This window comes from Meleagris gallopavo, chromosome 5 (genome assembly GCF_000146605.3).
Source record: "Meleagris gallopavo isolate NT-WF06-2002-E0010 breed Aviagen turkey brand Nicholas breeding stock chromosome 5, Turkey_5.1, whole genome shotgun sequence".
Classification (NCBI taxonomy): domain Eukaryota; kingdom Metazoa; phylum Chordata; class Aves; order Galliformes; family Phasianidae; genus Meleagris; species Meleagris gallopavo.
The window spans coordinates 44,516,872-44,541,907 of NC_015015.2; the positions used below are offsets into that span (position 1 = coordinate 44,516,872).

At 42.1% G+C, this 25,036-nt stretch overlaps 2 protein-coding genes across 2 annotated transcripts in view; one reads left to right on the top strand and one right to left on the bottom strand.

The window, feature by feature from the left end:
* Window positions 1–9,043: 9,043 nt before the first annotated feature.
* Window positions 9,044–14,492, top strand: FAM181A (family with sequence similarity 181 member A). The gene has a single exon (XM_031553660.1). It carries the CDS (start codon window positions 13,051–13,053, stop codon window positions 13,915–13,917), a length of 867 nt encoding a protein of 288 aa, XP_031409520.1. The 5' UTR covers window positions 9,044–13,050; the 3' UTR covers window positions 13,918–14,492.
* A 2,142-nt stretch (window positions 14,493–16,634) lies between these two features.
* ASB2 (ankyrin repeat and SOCS box containing 2) overlaps window positions 16,635–25,036 on the bottom strand; it is a 28,281-nt gene continuing 19,879 nt past the window's right edge. Inside the window, exons 8-10 of the mRNA XM_031553659.1 lie at window positions 24,273–24,834; window positions 21,033–21,186; window positions 16,635–20,255 (exon numbers count right to left, since the gene is read on the bottom strand). Of these exons, the coding sequence (XP_031409519.1) occupies window positions 20,119–20,255; window positions 21,033–21,186; window positions 24,273–24,834 (853 nt within the window). The 3' untranslated portion in view covers window positions 16,635–20,118. The remainder of the gene's footprint in view (window positions 20,256–21,032; window positions 21,187–24,272; window positions 24,835–25,036) is intronic.

The window sequence follows — 25,036 nt, forward strand, 5'->3', positions numbered from 1 at the left end:
TGATGCCTGTTTTAGATCTAAAGAACAATTTGCATGTTCAAAAGCTTACTTGCTTTTTCCAGCTGTATCAATTCCACTGATGAAATACATTTCTGCAATGTTTTGCCTTGATTCTATCTATCTAAAGAACAGTGTGAAGTCTGGTAGTCCTTAAGGGAAAAAAGCTATTTGCTTTCTGATCTAGTAGTTGGCAACCCTGCTCACAGCGGGGGTTGGACCTAGATAATCTTTAAAGTCCCTTCCAACCCAAACAATTCTGGGATTCTCTGAAAAAGTGGATACATTCAACCAAAGTGCAGTGTGCTCTCATGTAAAATACACTGCAATAAGAACTTATTTTTCTTACAAGCCTCCCTGGAAATGGATTATCTAAATCATCCTCCGAAATCAACGTTCCCACTACCAAGCAATCTTTCCAGAGCCAACAAGTGTTCAGCCTCTTAATGCTCACTGCAATTTCTAAACACTAGGCAGATACTGCTTTTGTAGTGATGATTAGGGCTGCCTGTGCGTCAGACAGCGTTAGTAAATATTTGTGAAAAATGCTGCTGGATTCATCCCTGTTCCTCAATCATACACTAGTTATTATTTCAGATATTTTTAGAAAATATTCCCCCCTCCTTTATAATTAAGGAGAAATAAGTGTTCGTGACTGAAATTTACCCTGTACAGGTCCTGAAATGTTAAAGTTTCTGTGTACTGCAGCTGAAAAATACTGCTGACTGGTTGTTGGGCATGCTCATGCATTAAAATACAAAAACTATCTTATAAAAAAAATGTTTTTTTTTTAAATAAGTTTTACTAGATTAGCCTATACCTCTGTTTTTCTTTATTTTTAATTTTTTTTTATTTTATTTTTTTTTTGCTAACAGTTACTTTTGGGAAAGTAGTTCAGATAACAAAATTAGACAAATTCCATTGGTGATATTAGTTAATTTGAAAATTATTTAAGAGTGGCTTTTAAAAACAATAAAAGACAAACAGATAACCATGCACTTAAACTTTTTATTTCCAGAAGTAAACTTCATAAATGGAGACTGTTTCATTCAGAGCATTTGGATAGGTCTGCAAGGACATTTTCAAACTTGGTTTATCGCCTGTGCAGCTGGCGTGCAACATTCAGCCATGGTGGCTGGCTGCACTGGCCTGAATGTATTCTTGTTTTGTAGTCAGTCACACAGAAAATTGAGAATTACTCTACTGTACGATCAGGATATTCATTACTTGCTGCATCCTACCTTAAAGGTTTTGTTCACCCAATCAAGAAACAAAGGTGACACAGTGTGACACAGCTGAACTGACACAAAATGAATTAACCCAGGAGCTGGATCCTGGGCTACCAAAATCGTAGCTGGATAATTAGGGAATAGTTCTTAGAAGGAAAAAGAGCTTTATTTGGTCCCAATGAATTTTTGACAAGTAAGCTTGCATGAATACGAATTAAAAGAATAGCAAGAGGAGAAGGAAGACACTAATGCATCTGCAACAAGGCAGAGAGGATCCCATGACAGAATTCTGTGGTATTATTCAGCACAGTTTGTCCAAAAGGTGGCTGCAGTGAAAATGCTAAGTCATGGATTGAACCAGTGATTGAGCACCTGGTGGGAAGGCAGGGCCAACCCAGGGGAGCTCAGGTGCATGCAATGCGAGTGACAGTAAGGGATGAAGCCAGGATCCACCTCTTCCCAGACCTCATTTAAGGGTTGGCAGTGGAGGTGAGGGTGTCTCTTGCTGGAGATCCCTGTCTACTTTGGCTCTTCTGAAGGTAAGCAGTTTTTCTTCTTTTGTTTCTGTATCTGTGATTGCACTATTTGGGCTTGTTTTCATTTGCTGCAGCCTAGGATTGTGCTACTCTGCTATTACTGCTGTATTTTCTATCACATTTAAGTATTGTAGTGGTACATAGTATTATTAGTGTTGGAAAAGACTACTCAGACTGCCTAGTCCAACTATCAAACTATCCCCACCGTACTGCTAACTATATTTCTCCAAGTTGTATCCACACGTTTCTACACATCTGTACTCCAGAAGCAATTATATCACCATCTTCCTGGGTAGCTGGTTCCATTGCCTCACCACTCTTTTTGAGAAGAATTTTTTTTTTCTCATATCCAACCTAAACAACAAAAGTTGCTTGTGGACAGTTTAATCCCTAGATATTTTGGGATCACACCATGCTTATAGGCCTTCTCATAGATCTATCACATCTTCCCTCAACATGTGTTCAGTAGCATCCTCAGTCTCGCTCAGTGTATTACACTGATACAAACCCTGTATGGGGAACTGGCCCATGGGTGGTACAGATGGCTGTTCTTATGTGCAGCAGTCCCATTTGGTGTGGAACACTCAGATATCTGTGCTGCTTTTCATAGACTGTATCTGAATGCAACTGCCACTAGAGTGCACAAAACATCAGGCATGTGTAAAACCTCAGAACAATCTATGTCAGAATGCATTTCCTTTTTGCTTTGTGACATTGTAGAATGACAGTCTTCAACAAATTGATGTTGAAAACAACAACAAAAAAAAACTCGTTACTAGCATCAAATCTCTATTAACCATAAGTAAATCAAAATCTTGAAGACCCTGGGAACTTCTCTGAAAAACAAAAGATTCTGCTGAAAGAAAATTCCTATTTGCAGCCTGCTTTAACCAAGTCTTGATTGCTTGTGCTAGTGAACAACCCTGGTGAACACTTCTCAACACCTCTATACCTGGAAGAACAATTGATAAATGTTTCCCTGACAGAGTCCTCCTAATGTTAAATTACTGTGCATTAGTTTATTGATATTTATTTCTTCTCTATTTTTAGAGAAAGCTGTATCATTGCATGCATAGCCAGTTCTTTCTCTTGTAACATTTGTCTTAAGAATCTTCTGAAGTTCAGCTGCATAAAAAGACAAGTATGTATGTTTGGAAGGAGATCTGACAGCATGTGAGTTATCAAGGCCTGAAAGGCTGCCAATTGGGTTTTAATGTTTGAAATGAATATTGCTTATTTCACTTCCAAATAAATCATTGCAAATGTTCTTGGAGCTGATAGGGAGCTATCTTATTTTGGACAATATTTCTCCTGTTTTCCCTTGCTTGTCATGATTTATATCTGCTTGATATTTCACCTCTGATATTTCTGGTTTCCATTTATTAGAAAACAGGGAAAGGTTGCTTTCCATGATATCTTTTTCATGTTTCGTAAGTTCGGGTCCCAAATGACTGATTTTTGGCTGAGTAAGAAATAGCAAATTCTCTACTGTCACAGTCTGCATTTTATGAGGCTGTGTTGAGCAGCTGCTGCCTTGTGTAGGGATTGCCCTGTTACAGCAATATCATGTCCTTAAACAGCTGCAGATTAGCAAATTCACAGCCTTACTGAGAATGCACCGTTGCATTTCCATTGGTAATGAGTAAAACATCTACAATACTTTCCATCTGAAATGAGCTTTACTCTAAGCTAAGGATACCAGCAAGTAAGAAAAAATGTCACTTGAGGTGGCCAGCAGCCTCCTGGAAACAGTATTGATATTTCTGCTACAGGAATGGGCCTCGTGGCAGAGTCTGGGTTGAAACATCCCCTCGAGTCAGCGAGTTTCAGGTCACATGCATGTCCCTGTAGATGGCTGTGGTTTGTCCTACCTCAGGCACAGATGGAGGAGTCCCCTAGGGGACAGCTGAACTGCTGGTGTACGTAAGAAATGTTGGATGTGAACGTTGAGATCCTATGCTCGCCTCCCACAAACTTATCCTGCATACAGGAATTAGTAGGGGAATTAAAAAATAACTGGGACATCTCTGTGCTTCTCTGGTCCTAGACTATTTTGGTACAAAAAGCTCCCAAATTGATTTGATTTCCTACAGGCTACAGTAATGTTGGTGTCAGTCAAAGAGCCTGAAGGAAGAGAGTATCATGATAACTCCTATCACTTCCTTACTCTCAAAACCCCCTTCTACAGATGCAGGGCTGGATGAATTGAGTAGTAGCAATATTGCTGATTCAAGACCCCACAGGTAATATTTAAGAAAAGGAATTCTGGCATGAGACATCTTTTCAACTATTTCTCAGTGCTGAAGTAATACAAATCACACTCCATTCCGTTCTTTTTGCAAAAAATATCTGTGGTGTTTATTTCAGAAAAATGGAGTGACCCTACAGCCAAACTTTGGGCTATGTAAACAACTCTCATTGCCCCGCTACCCAAGGATCAGAAGAGGAGAGGTAGCATTTGTTTTATTCATGACCCTTGTGAGCTAAAATGGGAGGTAGTAAAGCTGTGTCTGGATTTACATGAGCAAACCACCCACTGAAATGCAATCTTCAAAAATCCTGATTAAAAAGTTGGACTTCTCTTCCAGCTACAAGCTATCCTCTCACTCTTCTATTGGAAGAATTTTACATAAATTAAAATTAATGCATTTTTTCAACTAGGTCAGTGGAATGTAAATGTTCTGTTCCGGGGAGGATTATACATAGTAATTCAGTTAAGGGACGCACAGCACAGATCAATCCTGCTCATTTATCAAAGCAGAGCTGTTTGGAGCAGAAAGCAACCAGAGTTTTTCTAACATACACTTCAAACTGCAGTATTTGAAAGCTCATGAGGCTGAGGAAAGTATTTGCCTGACTTGAGAGAAACCATAAAATCATACAATCATGGAGTTGTGGGGTTGGAAGAGACTTGTGGGGATCATCTAGTCCAATTTCCTGCTAAAGAAGATTCCCTGCAGCAGGTTGCACAGGAAGGTGTCCAGGAAGTTCATGAATTTCTCCAGAGAAGGAGACTCCACAGCATCTCTGGGCAGTTTGTTCCAGTGCTCTGTTACCCTCACAGTAAAAAAATTTTTCCTCATGTTTTTATGGCCTCATTATGGTTTATAAGCTCCTTTTAGGTACTGGAAAACAGGAGGGAGACTGACTTTCTGATTGTGATAGCACAAAGGGAGAATGGGCTTTAACTAAAAGAGGGGAGATTCAGATTAGATATTAAGAGGAAATTCTTTATTCAGAGGGTGGTGAGGCACTAGCACTGCCCAGGTTAGCTGTGGATGGCGCATCATTCCTGGAGGCATTAGGGCCAGGTTGGATGAGGGATTGGACAGCCTGGTCTGGTGGGGGGCAGCCAGCCCATGGTAGGGAGTGGGAACTGGATGGTCTTTAAGGTCCCTTCCAACTCATTGTTCTATGATTTATGTATCACCCTGGCTTGGCTTTTCTCTTTGGGCATGGAGTGCACGTAAACACATATGCTGAAATAAATGGCTGCACTGATTTCCAGCCACAATAGGGAGACGCATCAGAGCTAAGCAGGCATGTGGCTGTTTTCAGAGCTGGACTGTGGTAGTTATTTTGACAGGCTGGAGAAAAGATGATGTGACTGAGACTGTGATACAGCAACTAATACAAAATCTTCTCAAAAAGGTAACATCTGTCTTCATGATGAATGGCACATTGAATTATGCTAGTCCTCCTTTGAGCAACCTAATATTTCTTCTAAAAACAATTCACAAGTAAATCTTCCAGAGTTTCAGACTTTCTTTTATGAGCATTGAAACATAATTGCTATGAATGCAGAATAGCCCCAAACAAACTTGTAAATAGTAGGTGGAAGGAAATTAGGCTTTGCTTTTCACAGAATTTCAGTGTATTCTTTCTGTGCCTCATGCTCCACAGTCTTACCCAGAATATATTTTACCATTCCTTATGGTAACGTGCTGTAGTGAATGAAATCAAATGTTTGTCTAGTCCATCTCAGATAATAGCCTATGTGGATATTGAAGGAAGGACACAAGGACAGGGGAAGTATTTGCATTTGATTTGTATTTGATGTTCTCTTTTGGCAATCAACAGCATCAGAAGTCCTTGAGCTACAGGTTGAAGGTGAATTATTCAGTTTCATCATGGTCCTCTATGGCATGACTTTCTCTAAGTCCTTCTTAAACTCATTAATACTTTGGCAGCAAGACCCACAGATTAATGTATCACATAGAAAATTCATTCCTTATGGTTTAGACCTAGTGCATGGTAATTTGATTTATTATCCCTAATTCCTGCACTGGAGAAACAGAGATTAACCTTTTCTTCATTACCTTCTCCATTCTGGTGATGATTGTATACGCTCGAATCATGCCCCCTCAGCTTGTTTTCTTTCCAAACTGTATTTCCAACCATAAAAATGCTTCCAGACTTATGACCATCCTGGCTAACTTTTTTATATCTATCTAAATCCAAAGTTATAAACTTTTGAGTAAGGAGAGCAAAATTGCAACTGTGTTCAAATGTGCACAAACAGTATAAACAGTGATTTAACTGCTGTTATCTGTTCTGCTTTATTCTCTCATTCAGTAATTTCAGCTATTCAGATTACCTTCTGATTGTTGCAGAGCAATAGATGAGGTTTTCAGATAACTCACACCTTTGTTTCAGTTACCTTCCAGATCTTTTGAGTGTTGCTATCCAGAGCTCAGCACTGCAGATGTGCAAGTAGTTGTTTTTTTTCCTAAGTGCCTTACATTGCACTTGTCAATACAGAATTTCATCTGGCACGTCACTGTCAGTTGGTATTATAAGTTCCTTCTGGAACAGTCAGCTTTAGCTTTGATTATTATGAATGATTTTGTATCATCTGTGAACTTTGCCCCTATTTTGTCTCTTTTACATGCAACGTACAGAGGAAGTGAACAGCATCAATGCCATCGTAAGTCTTTGAAGCACTCCTGAAGTACATCTGCCTCCAGTCCAGAGGAAATGATGCTGTATTCTGTTATTTGCACAACTACCTTTTCCATTAATCATCTTTGGTCCTTGGGATGGAGGCTGGTGTAAACTCTGTGTTGATAGCTCAGCGATTTCAAATTTGAGCTCCTTCAGCACACTTGGTTGAATGCCATCTCATTCTCATGGTCAATTCATCCAGAAGGATCTGTTTTCCAGAGGATATCAGTGCTTCTGTACTATCAAATGTGTTTCTGATGAGGACCCGTGGCATGGCTTAATAATCTCACTATCAAAACTCCAGCTCTGGGAACAGTGCAGGTACAATCACTTGTTTATCAGAAAATAACTATCTTATCCATCTTCTAGAAAAAACAGTCCCCTGTGGAAGAGGTCCTGTGTCTCTGAGTTAAGCTCTTAGACTAAGCATGATTCCTTCACCAGTTCATATCTGGGGATTCTCTCAGAATCTGAAGTTTAAATTCTATCCGTTAAACTGGGAAGATACTTTGAGTATGTTGCATTCCAAGCCTGGAGTGCTGGAATGAGCACTATACTTTGCATGTAATGCTGCAGAATAATGTATTTTTGTGAACTATTATCCAAAAAAAAAAAAAAGCATAGCAAACTCTGCTGCAACCCACCAACACTCACATATAGATCCCAGTGAACAGAAATATGGTGATATTTCAGACAAGTAGAGTGCTAATCTGCTCTAAGTAACCAGCTCTCGTGCTTTTAACAGAAAACTCCTGGGGGAACAGAATTTCGCACCTGTAGAAATCCATGCATAAATCAAATTTGGCTTCAGTGGGAGTAACGAACTCCGTAGAACTGCCGTAGCAAACACCAGTTTCAGAGAGACTGACTGATCACTGATGCTTCACTTCATATTAGTTTTGTGATTTATTCAGTTTCTTCACTGCAGTATGTACTGCAGATCCCATTTCAATCTGAAATACCTAATGGTTTATGGAGGAAAGACTGGGCACCTTTTTTTTTTGCTGCTTTTAAGAGATTAGCCTATTCACATGCTCACATTTATGTTTGTGTTTTTTAATCATTTTGCAGTGCTCATCAACAGAAGCTATTTGTATTTTTTGGCACTTTTCACTGATCTCAAAATACTTAATTATTTGAGAATTACATAAAGGAAACTATATTTGGCCCTGTTGCTGCTCAGTGCATACTTGATGCATGTGGAAGCAAGATTTAAATCTTGAGAAGGACCAAACCAAGACCAGGCTAATTTTTACACATTATCTGATTCACCAGGAAGAGAGGCAGTGAAAAGCAGGATGAGCTTTGATCATGTCTAATTACAGAATACATAGATATCACCATTGCCATGACCTTGCAATAGTGTTGTGTTTTTTTTTTTTTCTCCTTCCCAGAAAAATGAAAATTTCCTTAAAGAAACAGCTGTGTCCTGCCTGCAGCCTGAAGAAGAATGGCATTAGTCACATGCAGTTCAACACGTAGCACAGTTGTAAAGTTCACTCTATGAGACTGACAGGAGCTATTCACATCAGCCCCCTCCACCATCTGCCTGAATGGCAGCGGCTGTGGGGTGGTGACAGCCCCCCCCCGCCCAGTGCTTGGGGACAGACTCTGAGTAGGCCCCATGTGCCGTAAATCAGGGGTTGAAAGCAACAAGAGGATGTCACTCAGGTCAAAGCAGATTGTCAAGAGAAAGAAATAGAGAGGGAAGAGTCAAAGCTAGTGGGAGTACCAATTTGCTGTTCTCCTGGGGAAAGGTGTTGGCTCCAGTATGGTGAGAAGTAAAGAGAACAGCTTAGGGGCAAAATCCTATATCTCCCTCCTTCCTCACTTCCTGAACTTAGAGGACTTGGATTTGGGGACAGGCTCTGAGTTCAGAGGGCAACCTGCTGGAGGATTGAACGCGGTCAGTGTCCCCTCTTGGTATGCTTCAGGACCCCTCCTGTAGTCTAGGAAATTCAGACTGGATGAAGGAGTGAGGTTCGTTTTCATCCTGTCACCTGTTCTTTCTTCTCATTTCCAGATGGTGACTTCTCTCCTCAAAGCACAAATTCCTGCTATCAAACCCTGGGGCATGTAGCCCAGCATCCCTAAAATCCTTTCCTCTCCAATTGCAGTAACTCTTAAGGTCACCCAATTCTTGCAGTATGATGTTAAGCAACATCTCCCACTTTTATGCCACTGGCATATCATTAACATTACATCTCCTTTTTTCTCCTCACCTCTCCAAAACATAACAAACTGAAACCTTTGTTGAATTTCTAAAGAATTTTTTTTTTTTTTTTTACTAATTTCTAAGCTTTGTTTTTAAGTAAAAATCTGTTTACTACTTTTTTTTTTTTTAAATAAATGGAGGCTGCCTAGTTTTAACTTGCATAAGGAAAAGATGAGAAGAACAGTGCTTAGCATATGCACATATCCCAGACAAACGAATACTTGCCCCAAATCAGGGAGGGCAAGAAGCTTATTTCAACCCAGGCTAGGAAGTATACTGGCACTGCAGTATGCAGCACAGTTATACTGACAGCAGGGTGAGCCCTGTGACAGTGTTTATTACTCAAGCTAAGATGGAGAAAAAGTGCTCTTTTAGGAGAGAGAAATGCATTTTGTGCCTCAGCTAGTGCCAAACAGTGATTTTTGCATCACCTCCGTGCTACTCAGATTTGCATTAACTGCTCTTTGCTTTAGTGATCATTACAATAGTAGCAGTGATTTGGGTATTTGTGTTATCTCAACTGCTCAGTGTACTTACTGCACTGCCTCCTCTCTTAATGGTTTGCATTACTGGGTCTGCTCATGCAGTCCTGGGATGATGCTGATGTTGGAATATCTGTTCTGCATGAGTCCCTGAGTGTAGAAATAAGCTGGAAGAGGTTTTAGGGTAGAATTGGCTAAATCGTGACACCAGTTACAATGAGCGGCGTTTTTAAAACACTTCTTGGGTATTTCTGTGGAAGAAAATAATTTCTCAGAGTTTCTGCATGTTAGGAGAAGCATAACTGCATCCTTTTACTGAATGGGTTTATTCCTGTGCTTCACTTACAAAAAGGAGTTACAAAATTTCGCATACCAAAAATTTCCAAGAAGACAGCTGTCAGGGGGTGACATGTCAGATATGAAGTGGCTCTCCAGCTGGTCCCTGTCTGCATGCTGGGAAGGCATGTGGAGACATTTTTTCAATTGCTGTACTAGTTTGACACATTCACAGTGGAAAATGATGTATCATTCTTGAGCCTTTGGTTGGTGGACACTTCAAAGTGCACTGGATCCTCAGAGAGGAGTGCCCTATTGTTAATTGTTCCTTTCACATGTACATTGGGATGAACATGGTGAGAGCAGTGAGGAACAAAAGGGCTCCGGTGGTCTCTTAGGGAAAACCCTGTGCAGCTCAACCTGAGTCTGACCTTGAAAGGGTGGGTTGCTCTGCTTCTTAAATCCTGCTTGCTGGTTCATTCCTCTTCAGCTCCCTGCCGTTTCCCAGCTGCAGGAGAAAGGGATGCTGGAATGGCAAGTGTGGTGAGGCACGGGAAGCTGCCACGTGGTGGCCAAGGAGCTGTGACCAGGGCAAGTGGCCCTCCTGGAAGGCACAGGCTTAGATGGACACTAGGAGAGAGCTTCCCCATACACACAGCCATAAATCCTCTATCTTTCCTGTAAATCTATAATTGGATATTGGACTCACAGTATGTGACATGAGTTTCTTAGGCCTCTGAGGACATGGTTCATTAACACCCTGAGATGTTAATGAATGTGCTACCAGGCACCTGTCCCACATCTCTCTTTTTATCTTCCTTCCCTGGACACACCACTTGGGGATAAGTGTACATGTTGTCCAGAGTGTGGTCAAATGCTCTAACACAGCAGGAAATTTGTTCCTTCAAACAGAGATGTGAACCCTTGATGTGCATCTTGTCAAATGTGCTAGAAAACACTTCTCTGTAAACTCAGCTGCAGAAGAAGGACCTGTGTCAAGTCACAAAGAGGCCAGGCCCCAGCTAGTGTATCCCAAAATAGATGCTTGAGCAGGTGACTGGAAACTCTCCCCACTGAAGATCTTACTGGAGAAGATTGCACGTAGACATGTGTCATGATGGTGTGAGGCAGATGATGGAAAGTTAGCTGCACTAGGTCTCCTGGGGAGGAGCTGCTTTTGGAATAGAAACTGGGAGGAGATAAGCACCAGTGCCTCCAGCACTGTAAGTAAGGGCAAAGCTGCTCCTCACTCTGCCAATATAATCCCGTCTCAGATAGCACAGAGGTACCCTCAAGGCTTTCTGCCTTGCCATCACATTGCAACCCACTGCAGTAGTGCAAAGGCTCTGTAGCATCTTCTGCTGTGCAGTGTCCTGGCCCAAGGTCTCCCCAGATCTGCAGCACCTGAATGCTGGCACTGAAATATACAGCTTGGGTTGGACTGGGAAAAATGGTGTGAAAATGGGGTGGCAGCGCTGAGCACACTGGCATAGGAAGACTTGAGGAGTCCTCAGCCCAGCATACAGTGGTACAGTCTAGATCTTGTCCTTCTCTAAAGAAAACTGGACTAAAAGAAATAAATGCAAAATGTTGCATTTTTCAGCTCTCAGACCTTTGGTGCCTTATGTTAGCAAAGAAGACTTTACTTGCAAAATGAAAGGTAGCTGGGACTTCAGTCCCTGCTTTCCCAGGCCTGGCAGCCTCTCCCTGGCTGTAGGCATGCTTAGCCTGCCACTGTCCCTCTCCTCCCATCCCTGGGATGCTGCAGGCAGGGAAGCAGGAGCTACCTGTGGGAGGCAGTGGATCCCAGGCTGGTACATGGGGCTGCAGAGCTCCACATCACCCATGTATATCAAGGGCAGCCATCCTGCTCTCCTATTCCCCCAGCTCCCGGTTTTGCTTTGCTATTAAGTTATTGCCACCCCTCAGGGACAAGCCTGCACGAAGGCAGAGGGCTCACATAGCTATGCATCAGTAAAGGAAGCAGCTCAATTAGCATTTCACACGCCTTTTCTTCCCTCTCTTCTTACCTTCCCTGCAGCGGGCATGCTTTCCCCTTAAAGGATTGTCCTGTTTCTGCTCCTTGCCAGCGTTGGCAGGGTGACAGTAGTCGAGTGTGCAAACTTGTGCTATTGTCCCCAGGCCAGGGGGAGTCATGGAGACCCACTAATATGACACAGGAAAATGTTTGCTGATGGCAATTCTATGGGCTTTGTCTAACTCTTTCTCCATCATGACGACTCGATTTAAGTCTCTAACTGTTTGACTACAGATGCAAGAGTACTATCCAACTCCATCCTTTTGTCCGGGTAGTTTGAATGGGTAATTCAGCTTTTGTGTAACTCAATTGAGGGGGCAAACATAAAGACAAGATTCTTGAGCGCTCAAGCTCCCTTTCCATGGATATCTGCACATCTCTTTAGAGATTTGTTCCTTTCCTACCTTTTTCTGACATCATCCTCCCCTTAAAAAAAAAGTCTCTGATGGGGAACGGTTAAAAGTAGGCTAGCCTGTTTCCCCGTATTACATTGTCCTGTGCCAATGAAGCATGGTCAGTATCAGCCCCCAGACAGCTTCAGGGAGTGCATAGAAAAGGGTGCCTAAACTTTCCTAACTCATCGTCGGCACTTTTCCTTTGGATTGTGCCTTTAAAAAAGAAAGGCCTTGGTAGGGGTGAAGAGGATAGGGGAGAATGGTAGAAATCGCGGGGAAATGATTGTATTTATTAGCTGTCTTTCTGTGGCTGTCCCCATGGTGACAATTTGTGATGGCAAAGAATGTGAGAAGGGGAGGCTGATGCCTGATTGGGATGCTTTGTATTTGGCAAAGTGGCTCCTGATTGGTCTGAGAGAGCCCCGAACTCAGCAGAGTCGATATTCATTCAGCTTGCTCAAGTGCTCGCTCAACTGCCTCCACACACACCGGCTGCCTCCGTTGGGCCTGGCAGTGTGTAACCTGCCTAACAAGATTAGCAGGAAGGGGCTCTTCTTCACCAGCACCCACCGGAAAGCCCCAGCGTGCCGGGTGAGTGTCCGCGCTTGCTTGCAGGGACACGAGAGCAGCTGCCTTGGCTTCTTCTTCCCACCTATGCCTCACCTAATGAGATTAAGTGAGCAGCCCTGTGCCGGGGCAGTGCTGCGGGGCTGCAGGTGCATGGCAGCCTGCCTGCACAAAGGTGAGCTGGCGGACAACCTGTATGCTTAGCTGAGAAGTTTGACATCTTCTCTCCACCTCCTGCAGTGTTCTTGATGCTTTTTGAATGCAGGCTTCACACTCTGAGTCTGCCCACCGTGTCTTGCAGGTTGGCCAAGGCTTGCCTGAAACGGATTATAAACATTTAATGGGAAATTCTGCACAGCACATCTAGTGAAATGGCATCGGACAGCGAGGTAAAAACCCTGCTGAACTTTGTCAACCTGGCCTCTAGTGACATCAAGGCAGCCCTGGATAAATCTGCTCCCTGCCGCCGGTCGGTGGACCACAGGAAATATTTGCAGAAGCAGCTGAAGCGTTTTTCTCAGAAGTACTCACGGGTGCCACGGTGCCACCCTGCCAAGCCCCTGGAATGTGGCCCACGCCGTGGAGCAGAGGACAGGGCCCGCAGCTGCCAGCCTGAGATGCCCGACCCTGGCCCCCTCAGTGGGGCTGCCACTGAGAAGGTGCTGCAGGCAGCCGAGACGGAGGAGAGCCTGGTGGGGGAGCAGGCTGTGCCAGAGCAAAACCCTGAGGTCAACAGGCCAGACCAGGTGCCCATGAGGAAACGACAGCTTCCTGCCTCCTTCTGGGAAGAGCCGCGGCCGCCACAGAGCCTCCCTGCCAGGGGCTTCCACCCGGGCCCCGAGGGGCTACCAGTCCCCAGGGACCCTCCTCCCTTTGAGGGGAAGAAAAGCAAAAGGAACCAAGACAGTATTGGACCTGAGAGTCATGAGCCTGCCCTGAATGCAGGGGAGAAAGACGCCACTGGCGTACTCTCAGGCCAGGTGGGTGCCTGGACCTGCTGCCCCTTCCCCTGCCCTGGGCCAGCTGTTTACCAACCCCCTGGAACGCTGCATCCATCGCCTTTCCCAGGGCTAGGGCTGTGGAGGAAGGGCACTGCCACACTGCCAGCCGAGGCACAGCCCTTCTGCAAGGAGGCAGAGGGCACAGGACAGAAACTCTACAGGCCTGTGGTTTTGAAACCCATCCCTACCAAGCCTACCATCCCTCCACCGATTTTCAATGTTTTTGGCTACCTTTAGCCAGAGGAAAGGGCCAGAGTGTGTGACACTGGACAGAACAACCCCTTAGAGGGAGTTGAGCATCAGGTTGGCCAATGGGCACAAGGAGCTGGTCGTGTGCGGAAGGAGCTTCCATCCAGAGATGGTATTGGCCCCTGTACAGGCTGGAGTGAATTAGTAACTGTACAGCTTCCATCTTCTCCTCCCATGCAGGTAAAAATCAGGAATAAGCCCTATGAATCTGGTGGTATGGCATGTGTGGCAAATCAGACCTTTTTTATGGAAGCACACTGTTGGAGCCATGGCAAGCAGGGCTCAGCCACTCGCAATTTCGCTGCAATTGTAACACCTCGGAGACCTCTTCCATGTGGGAGCATCTTCCCGGGTTGCCCTGCAGGCACAGCACTGAAATGAAATGAATTAAACTCACTGAAACTGTTTTTATACATTTAAGTAATTCCGGAGAAGTCAAGATATTCAGGTCACTTCCTTTTGCGTGCAAGAGACTGGAAGGACAGTATTTAATGTGGAAACTACATTTGTGAATTGATTTAAGCTCTTCTTGTGTGTAAATACTAAGAGAATTGAAAGAAAAATAAAGGAAGGGAGGTAATTTTATTCTGGTGATTCTGCAAATGTAATGTGTTTACTTTTGCCCACTGAGTAGATGCGGGTTTAACTTGCAGCTGCTGGTTAGATATGACAGCTGAAATCTCTGCTTATTTAGAGTGATGTAATTCAGATTTAATCCTGGGGCTGGGAAATCAATGGGTGTTAAACTGGTGCAAATGGGAGCAGAATAATTTTCTGTTTCATAAATTGTTCCCCATCAACCAAAATAAAAATAATGTGTTATACATCAAATACAAAAACATAAAATATGATAGAGAAGTGTTTATAATAGCTTGCCCTCTTTTTTCTCTAGCAGGGATCTTTTCTTTTGTCTGATTTTAAGATACAGTCACAAGACCTGGCTACAAATGATCTGCCTATTGTTTTCTTAATTATTTTGGTGAAATGGCATGGTAAAAGCTAATAGGTGATAGTTTAAGCTAAGCTTCTCTTAAACCCATTGAGAAGGTGTTGCTAAGGCACAGAACATGAGACCTGAAAGGTTTAATATTGTGTGCCTCCATATTCAATTATACTGGAATAAATCACTGAGATCAAGAGACATGTTATGGGGGAAGGGAGGAAGAGGAAGGACAGATAATGCGCATCTGTGCCCTCTCTGGGCCTGAACCTGCTCTTCCTGGAGTGAATGGGAGCTTCTCTTGGGACTCGGCAAAAAGTGACCTTGATCTGGTTGGCCCCTGGCTATTGTAGTGCTCTATCACTCCTGATATCTCTACGAAGAGAAAAACAGGCCATGCTTCTTTCAAGCACACTGCAGTCATGAAAAAATTATCATCTTAAGCCACCAGAGTTTAATTTTGGATCTTCTGATGGGACTAGATGTTATGTAACCAGACTGCAACTGCAGTTAGGATATAAACTACTCTCAGGCTGAAAGTAGTTTATTCTTTCCCCAAACCTCTCAGTTTTAGCCACTGATGCTTATTTCAATGGAAATAATGGCTGTAGTATGTTAATCTTTCATTGTTTCATATATGTACCAAGCATGTGTAGACTGCTCTTTTAAGGAGACAGAGCGTGTACCTGCAACTCTGTGCAAGGTGCAAAGTGGTAAGGAGCTGGTCTAAGAATTCAAGGCATCAGATTCGCTCTTGATCCAAATATGAAGATGTCCTTCTGTTTTTGTCTTTTTGGGAAAAAGAATCCATGAGGAGACAGTGACCCTCTTTAATTTAGTGAACGGATAATTATGGATCTTAAATTGCAGAGCTGGAGGCAAGGAAATGTTGTATGTAATTAGAAGCACTTTCTCACATAAGCATATCTGTATCACTGTTGTAATCCACATGAAGCCAGATGCTGAATCTCATTGTTGCCAATGCAATGCACTCTCTTTGGCATTGCTCTTCATGTGGGTGACCAGAGAAGCTCAGGGAATGAACAATGGGTATTGCAGAGACTGCTGTGGACAAGTGTTCCTTCTGGAGTTCAGGGGGGAAATTTGAAAGTGGATTCCACTAGACTGTGGATTTCATCAGTATTAAAATACTTGGCAAAGTGAAGAGCTTCTGTAGAAATTTTATTTCTGAAGATACTCAGAAAAATAAGAGAGTTAAAATCAAGATTCTACCTTTTAGGTACTACATTTTTGTTTTTCTTTTTTAGTCTTTTTTTTAGTGTTTATTTGAATATGTTTTGCTGCATTTTTGATGTAGCAGCACAGCCTGCTTTTAAGTTAAGCTAAAGAATAGAACCAGCTTGTTCCAAGTGATCTCCAGCATGCTTATATTTATCAATTTACCCTCAGATTCAGGCCAATATTATGTTTTAAAATCCTTACATTCCACTGTGACATAGGGCTTCCTTCCCCCGCACAGGGCAGGAGGTGGCCCTTGGGGCTCTGAGCTGGAGCATGGAAAGAAAACATGAATGATCAGAAGCCAGTTGCTAAGTACATTCAAAATCATAGAATGTGGATGCATTAGACATTTCAAGAGGTGTGCAAAGAATAACAACTGTCTCTCTACCAATATTTACTATTCTCTCGCCCTTGAGACTGCCATCAAAATTATTAATTGTGCAAGCTTGGATCGATTCAGACTTTTCCTGGCTGTTCTACTGTTTAGTTGTTTAATTTTGCTATTCAGGACAGCTGATAACCCTTTAGAATCTAATTGTTTAATTCATACTTTGATGAAAAGATGGAAACATAACAATCAAGAGCTGCTGTTTACTACAACAGTGCAAATTTAAACTGTTAAAACTACAATAGCTTTCATAAATAATGGTAAATGAAAATCTTTCGTATAAAATAAAATAAAAACCAAAATAGTGCACACAAACATAAAGTGAATTGCACATGTTGCAGTAGGATAAAGTACAGTAACCTGGTCATGAAATATTCCTATATTATATCACAAAAAGTTATAATCTCTGAAGGAGCTGGAACTACTGATCTGCTTACAAAGCCTAGTTTGCTTGGGATGTTGGGTATTTATCATATCACAGTTTTAGACAGATGCAGTAAATGCTCATCACATTTGTACAGATTCAGCATCACACATTAAACACTGTGCCAGTGACTGGAGTGTAGGAGAGGTAGCTGGCTCCATTTCAGTGCAAATAAATGTAAACTGGATGAGTGAAGGTTTGTAGTAAAGATCAAGCAGAAAGGGCATAATAATGTAATTACTAGGCTCTCCCTCTAACATACATCTCTCCTCAGTAGCTGTGCACACTGTGCCCTTATCCATCTCACAGCTGGTCAGTGGCTGCTGCTCAGGACAGACAGCTGAGAGCAACCAGGATATGAGTCTCTCAGCAAATATGAAGGTCTCTTGGCGGAAAGAAGAAATGGACTTTCTGTATTTGCTCCACCCAAGACCAGTTTCATCTTGTCCAAGGACATAAAAAGAAGTTGTTATTCATGAGACTTTTGTGTACATAACGATGGTTCAGAGAAAATTCCCAGTTTGGGATGGTTCATGAAATCTCATCCCTGCAGCTGGTGATTTCAAATCCTTCTGTCAGCTAGCAGTCTCCAGAGCTGACACCGCACACCAAACAAATGCTTACATAAATGGTCTCCACCAGGCCACGCTCAGTATCTACCACCTGCAACTCTGTTCTATTACACTTATTTAATTTTAACAATATTTCTTCTGATTTATATAAATGTGAGTAAGACCCGGACCTTCACTGCTCAGCCCCATTAGCTAAGGGATGCAATAATTCCACAGATGACTTTCCACTTCTCAAACTATCACAATTGTGTAGTCTAATTTTTGGGCAGTGTGGAGCTAGGAGTTGTACTCAATGATCCATATGAGTCATGTCCAACTTCGGATATTCAGTCGTTCTGCGATTATAATTACAGCTCCTTCACTGGTAGTACAGACTCCCAAAGGCTGGAGGAGTGCTTCAGAGGGCTGCTTAGCCAGCTCTTCTCCGTATGGCCAGCCGTGGTGGCCAGCTCCTAACTGGTGTCATGAAGAGGCTCCATCTTCTGAATGGCCCTACTGTGTAGGTGACACTGTACCCCCAGAGACCTCACTCCTCCTGTAAGAATGGTGGAGTTCACATTTCAGGAAAAGGAGGCAGACCCTGATAGTAATGGAATTTCATCTTATTTTATAAAGCTTTGCAAGAAGATCACAGTTCAGTGAGAATTGAAACTTGTTTTTTTCAACTGCTTTTGTATTTGGGAAGAGGACAGCTATGGACAGTGCCCTTAGCTGTGACCATTTCTGCTTCCACTTACATCCTATCCCATGAGTGCTGAATGCATTTCACACAAAACCATCACAGAATCTGGACTTTTGTGCCCAGATAGGCCTGTGTGTGTGCAACACACTTTTAGTGCTGTGTTAAGTTGTGAAACCACATACAAAGTCAGTCCAGTGCATTTTCCCTACTTATACTTCTATCTCATTCCATAGTATGCAGGCCAACAAACAAAAACAGATCTGTCAAGTCTCTGGTGGGGAATCAAAACAATCCCTACTTCACAGCTCTTATGTCACCTAAGGTAAGAATGGGTATGCTTCTAGAATAAGATCTGCCAAGACATGATTCCAAAATTAGGCTCTTCCATCCTTACTTAGGCGCCTGATCAGGACCAAGGCATTCATTAAATTTCAGTGGTTCAGCAAGTCACACCTGTCAAGTGAGCTGTAGTCACTGCCAATAACCATTCGTGGGCTCCTCAGCCTCCCCAGCTGTGAGGGAATGTGACTTGTTAAAAACTTCAATAAAAGAATTTCACGGACAATTATAGCAGTTCAGCTGATAGATGGCAACTTGTTAAGCTGCCATAAATCAGTTGTGTATCTGAGCTGTAAATAGGTGACCTAATTTTCAAAGAAGCTGAGATAATAACTTTCGTCAATGTCAAAAGAACTAATAGATACTTCTAACTTCCAAAGTCAAGAAAGTCAAGGTTAAATCGCAGGACTTATTCTGCCTCAATAATATCTGACACCAGAATTGTCCCACTGGCTTCAATGTAACTACACCTGGCACAAGAATCTTGGCACCATTTGGGCATCTGAATAAAGATTTAGAGCTAAATTCTGGGCATTTGTTTTCATAAATCTTGAAGTTTCATCATCTTGAAACACCCTCTTTTTCTTTCAGTCATAGCATTGTTATAGTCAGAAGTCAAGGAAGTAAGAGAGGCTGAGTTTCATAGGGACAAGATCCTCTAGTGGAACAACTGATAAAGTTAGTTTAGCAGTGTTGCTGTTCCCTGTGTATCTTGCCTTTCTTCTTCATCACTGCCCATGCTCCTCTAGGGCTTTGTTCTGTTCAGACACCAGCTTCATGACAGACCATAGCTACTGTTTATAATACAGCTACTTCTAATTTACAGAAAAGATTTTATATATATATATATATATATGAGTTGCTTTCAAATCCCCAGTATAGAAAATCAGAAAATACAGAAAGTTATCTCAAGCAGAATTTCACTAATTTCACTGCCTTCTTATGTAATACAACTTGAACTGTATTTGCTAGGTGTAAATACAGTTCTTACATCCTCCTTCAATAAAGCTTTCCTGTGCTTTTAAAGGAGTCTGCACATCTCAGTATAGTTAAAAGTTCTGAGCTTTGAATGTTCAGAAATCAAGTACTCAACTGAGAAAGGTCCAAAAAATTGTTAGCAAGACAGTGTCAAACTATCAGAGAATTAGCAACCAGCACACTGAACAGAAATCCAAAAGACAGAGTAGAAACTAAAATAAAAATCTCAGTCAGTGAATGAAATGTAGTTGTTTTCCCAAATATTTTGACTCTAACAGCTTCTGAATTGTGATCACAGCAAGGATGCTAAGCTCCACCAGACCCCAGGTCAATGAGTACCCTCACTGGTACTTGCTTCAGCACTACTCATTTTTAAGCTTTGGCTTTCACTTCTTGTTCTTTGCTGACCAAGCTCTGAGGTGGATAACGTGTACTTCCTCCTGTAAAACCTGATGCTTAGATGTCCACTCCTTTCTCTTCTCACTTTCGCTCCAGAAGCATATTTCTTGTAGATTAGTCATTGGAAGACTCTTCACCAAGCCAGCAGCATGGTGTGTGCCACTGTCATGCTGATGACTCTGAGTGCCATGCCAGGAAGCTGCTGAAAGTCTACCATGCTTGAGGTCACTGTGTGTAATCATGCTGTAAGTATCGAATCAGTCTGTATGGAAGAGGCAATGTGTCAATAAGTTTAATGCGGTTTCTTCCAATCAAGCTTCGTACCTTGACACGGCAAAGATGGGCAAGAGGTCGTGGAGGCTCTGTAAGAGAGGCAGGTCAAAAATGTGAACTGAGCAGGTTTAAACTTGGGAGGGACATCCATGTCTGTGGCAAGAGGAGAATGGGAGGAGGAGGAGTAAAAACAGAGGCTTTGTCTGCAATGGTGATGTGATGTGTCTGCTCATTCATTCTGAGGCATGACATAGGGAAGGAAGTGGGGCTGGAGGATGGGGTGCTGTATCCCATGACAGCCTAGCAGTGGGCTTTCTAGGAGGATTTAAGAAAGATGCGTCACAGTACTCAGCCTCACCACTGAAAATAAATGTAGTACATTCCCAGTTCATCTTCATGCTGGACAACTAATTCTGATAATACCTGTGAAAGTCTTTGGGTCTTGTGAGAAAGGGTATTTTGGGAGAGCCATGGGTGCTTGCTGGCCTGCTGTGGAGGTGGTCACCTTGTCCACTTGCCCTGATCTGCCTATATCACAGGTGCAGACAAATGAGCCTTCCTGCTCTGGCAAGACTTATTTCCAGTGGGCCAGACCTACAACTGGGGTAAATTCAACATCATAAAGTCAACATACTCCAGCAATTTCTAGTGCCTAATACTTGGTTGAAAAATTTAATTCAATCTCAGTAGGGAAATCCTACTGAATTTAGGGGATGGATACTGACTGAATGATTCTGCAGAGGTCACGTTAAAAACCTACAGGGCTTTTCAATAGAAAAAATGGAAATGTAAGAGGAAATGGTGACTGACATTTTGAATCCAACAGTGGAAATATTTATGACAGATTCTTTTCTGAGTAACCATACCTGCTTTTTCTTTAATGACAGCCCAGTCCTCATAGCTGTCTATATGCTCCTTGAGCCGGGAACAGAGCTGGACGTTACCCACATAATCCAGGAGAACATCAATAATTGGCCCAGCCCAGCGACTTATCTCTGGAGTAGACACCATATCACAAAACTTCAAGAAAAAAACAAATTTGCAACAGTCAGTGAAAGATGAATGCACCTGTAGAAATTATAACAGCAAAAATAACCCTGACTACTTTTGTGGTCTTTCTATCAACTGTAGAGGCAATTTCCAGTTTTACCTCAGAAATTTTTTTACTAAAACCCTGTTTAATCTTCCTTATTTGGGTGTGGACCAGGCACAGCCTCTCTTGCCCATAGAGCAAGCTGCAGAGCACTCTGAGCTTTAGCATGGAGAGCTACGGAGATTCTCAAGGAGTGATCTGACTTTAAGTAGTTTCATTTCAAAACATTTGCCTTCCCACTTTAATCTAAATGCGTGCCATACCAGACAGCTTCATCTATCTCTATTAGGGTGATACATATGTTGAAGATATCTGTGGATTTGTCTACATGTGAGCAGTTAAATAAGTTAAGGTGAACTAAATCATGCTGTGCAGATAAGAGCTCAGACACATGGCCGAACTCAATTGAACGATGGTCACTTATGCACTATACATCATCTTAGTCACTGAGACTGTCTACAGGCGCCCTCCAAGTCCACTCCAGACAGGAGAGATAATGCACCAGCTTGAATCTCTTTCAGTTTAAGCTCATGTAATTAGATCACGTATGATCATACATGTATGAGCCCTAACTCATAATGAATTAAGCTCTTGCGTGGATACTCTTATCCAAAAATAAAATATTATCACATCTGTGAAGAATAAAACTACAGAAAATTGTAAGGTCTCTTCATTCAAGGTCAAAGCATTCACAGAAGCATCTACTACTCTTCTGACTTTGCTTCTCTGAGCATTCCCAGAAAAATGAGATATAATGATTTGGGAAGACCCCAGAATCCAATGGGCAATCCAGAGTTTCCTACCTGAATTGTTCATAGGAAATGTTGCTTGGGATATCTGACATTCTCCAGTGCCTACTCCTATGCCATTGCCATGCAGTTGCATATACAACATGCAAACTGAGGATCTTCACTACACCTACAAAGAGTAAATCCACTTTGTCAGAGCTTAAATGAGGATACAGTTTCAGAGTAATAAAGCACTGTATCTTACTGTTCTCTTTTTGACTCCAACCAGGGAGGTTGCCTTTTATTTTCCTTCCTCATTCAAAAGCTCAATCTAAAAATATATTTTCCAGACTAACAATGTTCCCAAACAGATCACAGGAAAAGACAGCGAACAAAATGAAGCAGAAGGCAAACCTGCAACAACAGGCCTTGGGATAGTCTCAGGAGCGAAGTAGCTCTGGTTTTGGGATGCACCGCCTGAAGTCTCGGCAGGCCCCTGAATGCCCTCTCGTGGCAGAAAGATGCTTCATTTCCTCCGCTCACGGTTTTGGCACCGCAATTTGGGAACTGGGTGCTGAGACAGCGAGCATTTTTCTGCATTCACTTTCATAGGAAATGCTAATTCAGTAGAATCAGTAATTATTTGTAGTTATGTATTTTTCAAACCAACTTCGAAGAGCTCATAGTGTTACCGTATAAAGACTAATTCTGATTTATTTTCCTTAAGTAATTTGATATAGGAAGATAAGAAATGTGCATCTTATGCATAGAAAAAGCTAAAGATTCATGAGACTCGCTATATTTTTTGGAATACAAACCATATCACAGCCATATCTTGAAGCTATCCCAGACAAGCCTTAGTTTTGTTAGCCAGAAACCTAGCATTAAGAAGCAAATTTAAAATGATACTGGAGGGAAGACACCACTTTTCCTACTCTGTGTGCAGAAACAGTCTCTCTATGAGAGACTCATAGAGACTCATCAGTTCCTCTATGCACAGATATTATCTTATACAGCTTCTGCTGCTTATGTCTCTGACCTTTCAGGTGATGATTCTGTTTTGTGTGTGACCAATTATTTTTTTAGAAATTGAAAATATGGTTAGGTGAGATTCAGAGGGAAATATTGCATCTAGCTAAGTAGGAATACCTGTTTTTGTGTGGCTGAATTATCACATAGAGTACATACAAATATTCTCTCTTTGCCTTGGATTTTCAGCCCTCTTCTACTCCACATCCAAAAGCATCATGTTTCCAGAATTAGAGATAATTCAATTTAATGCCAATCATTTATTTGGCTTAAATAACACTTTCTTTTGAATTAAACAAAAGTACACCTCAGCTTAATAGGAGTTGACTTATTGCTTCCCTAATGCTTTCCAAAAGAGAAAGAGGTCTTTGTTTTGCTGCGAGTTGAAGGATAGTAAATTTTGACAGGAAGGTCAGATTTACTTTAAGATATTTTGGAAGGAGTCAACAAGCAGAGATTACACACACACACACAAACACCCCAACAAAAAAAAAACAACAAGAAAATGTGCACTCTGCAATTCTGCAAAGTCATTTAGGGAATTGAGAATCCAATTCCAGCCCAATTGAAGCAGTAGCTGAGCTTTGAAATGGACTGTAGATATACATGCATAAGACATGATCACCTAAAACGTGTAATTGGCTTTGAAAATATGAAACCATGGATCGAAATCTCCTGGTCTCTTCTGAAAGCCTCAAATATTATGAACAGTCATATAGCTAATGTAATAATTTATGCACTCTCTCCAGGGCTGCTTATCCAGATTTGGAAACAGATGTTTACATTCACTACTTTACCCTCATAAGGTGAAGGACTATACAATTTTAATTTAACCAAGTGCTTAAATTTGCAGATAAATTATCAGATAAAACAATCATTACAGGGTAAATAACACAAACAGGTTTCTACTGCCCATTTGACACTGTCTGACAAGAAAATATCTTTCAGTTCTGGCACCTCATGTCCAGAGGAAAAGAGTACTGTGGATCTGACAATAAAAGCTGTCAAGATGGCTATCGTTCATCTGAAATTCAGGGTTGGACATCAGCAGCTTTTGCCTGTGCCCACATTGTTAATGAATGTGCAGTTGGAACACTCACTGAATCTTACAAAGTCTTATTTTTATGTAAATAAATTTGTTAAAAAAAAGGATCTTCTCTTGCAGGAAAGGTGGGAGAAGAAATAAGTGAAGTTATCAAGATACATGGCTGAGAGGTGTTCCCAAAAGTACTAAAGATAGCGTAAGGAGTGCTTACCTGCGTTATGGTTGGTTCTTTGGGCAGCTGAGGATCATTAAATCTGTCCCGCCTGTAATTTAAAGCAGGGTGTGGGCAGTTTCCATACTGGCATTGAAAACAGGAAACTGCATCACAGCCAAGATCCAGGAGATACTTCAGCACAGAAAGGTACTTCATTGAAAACATGATAGTAGCTGGAAATGTGGTGGGATGGCTTGAAATATAGGCATCAATGTTTGCTCCATGATCGAGAAGCAGTTTCATTGTCTTCAGGCAACCATGGCGTATGGAGATAAGCAGCGGGTTGATGAGGTCAATGTTAGGGTTGGCTCCAGCTTGCAACAGGAGCTCTGTGGCGTAGATATTGTTGTTATAAACAGCAAAATAGAGAGGTGTGGTGCGTCTGTCCTCGTAAAGGCAGGACCGTTCATTGGAGAGGGTGGTGTTCACCTCATAGCCAGCATCAATTAGCTCTTCCAAGATGTCGTCATTGTTGCGTTCAGCTGCTAAATGCAGGGGACTGATGCCACTGCGCTTGACACGGATGCGACTAGTCACAGGAATCAGCATGGAGACAATCCTGTCAAGTGGAGAGTCAGTGAGCAATGGTGAGTTCTAGGGGATCTACTGCAAATCCTAGCTGTATAGTAGTAACTGTAAGAGCCCACTAACTTGAGCATAGGGATGATTTGCTCTGAGAAGAATCAGTGTGAACTTGAAAACTATCTTCAACTCCCAATGCTTTTGCATTGCCAAAAATGTGATGTGTGTTATGGAGGTGT

What these genes read in the sequence shown, in the direction of transcription:
- FAM181A (XM_031553660.1), top strand. Translation starts at nt 13,051, where the DNA reads ATGGCATCGGACAGCGAGGTAAAAACCCTGCTGAACTTTGTCAACCTG.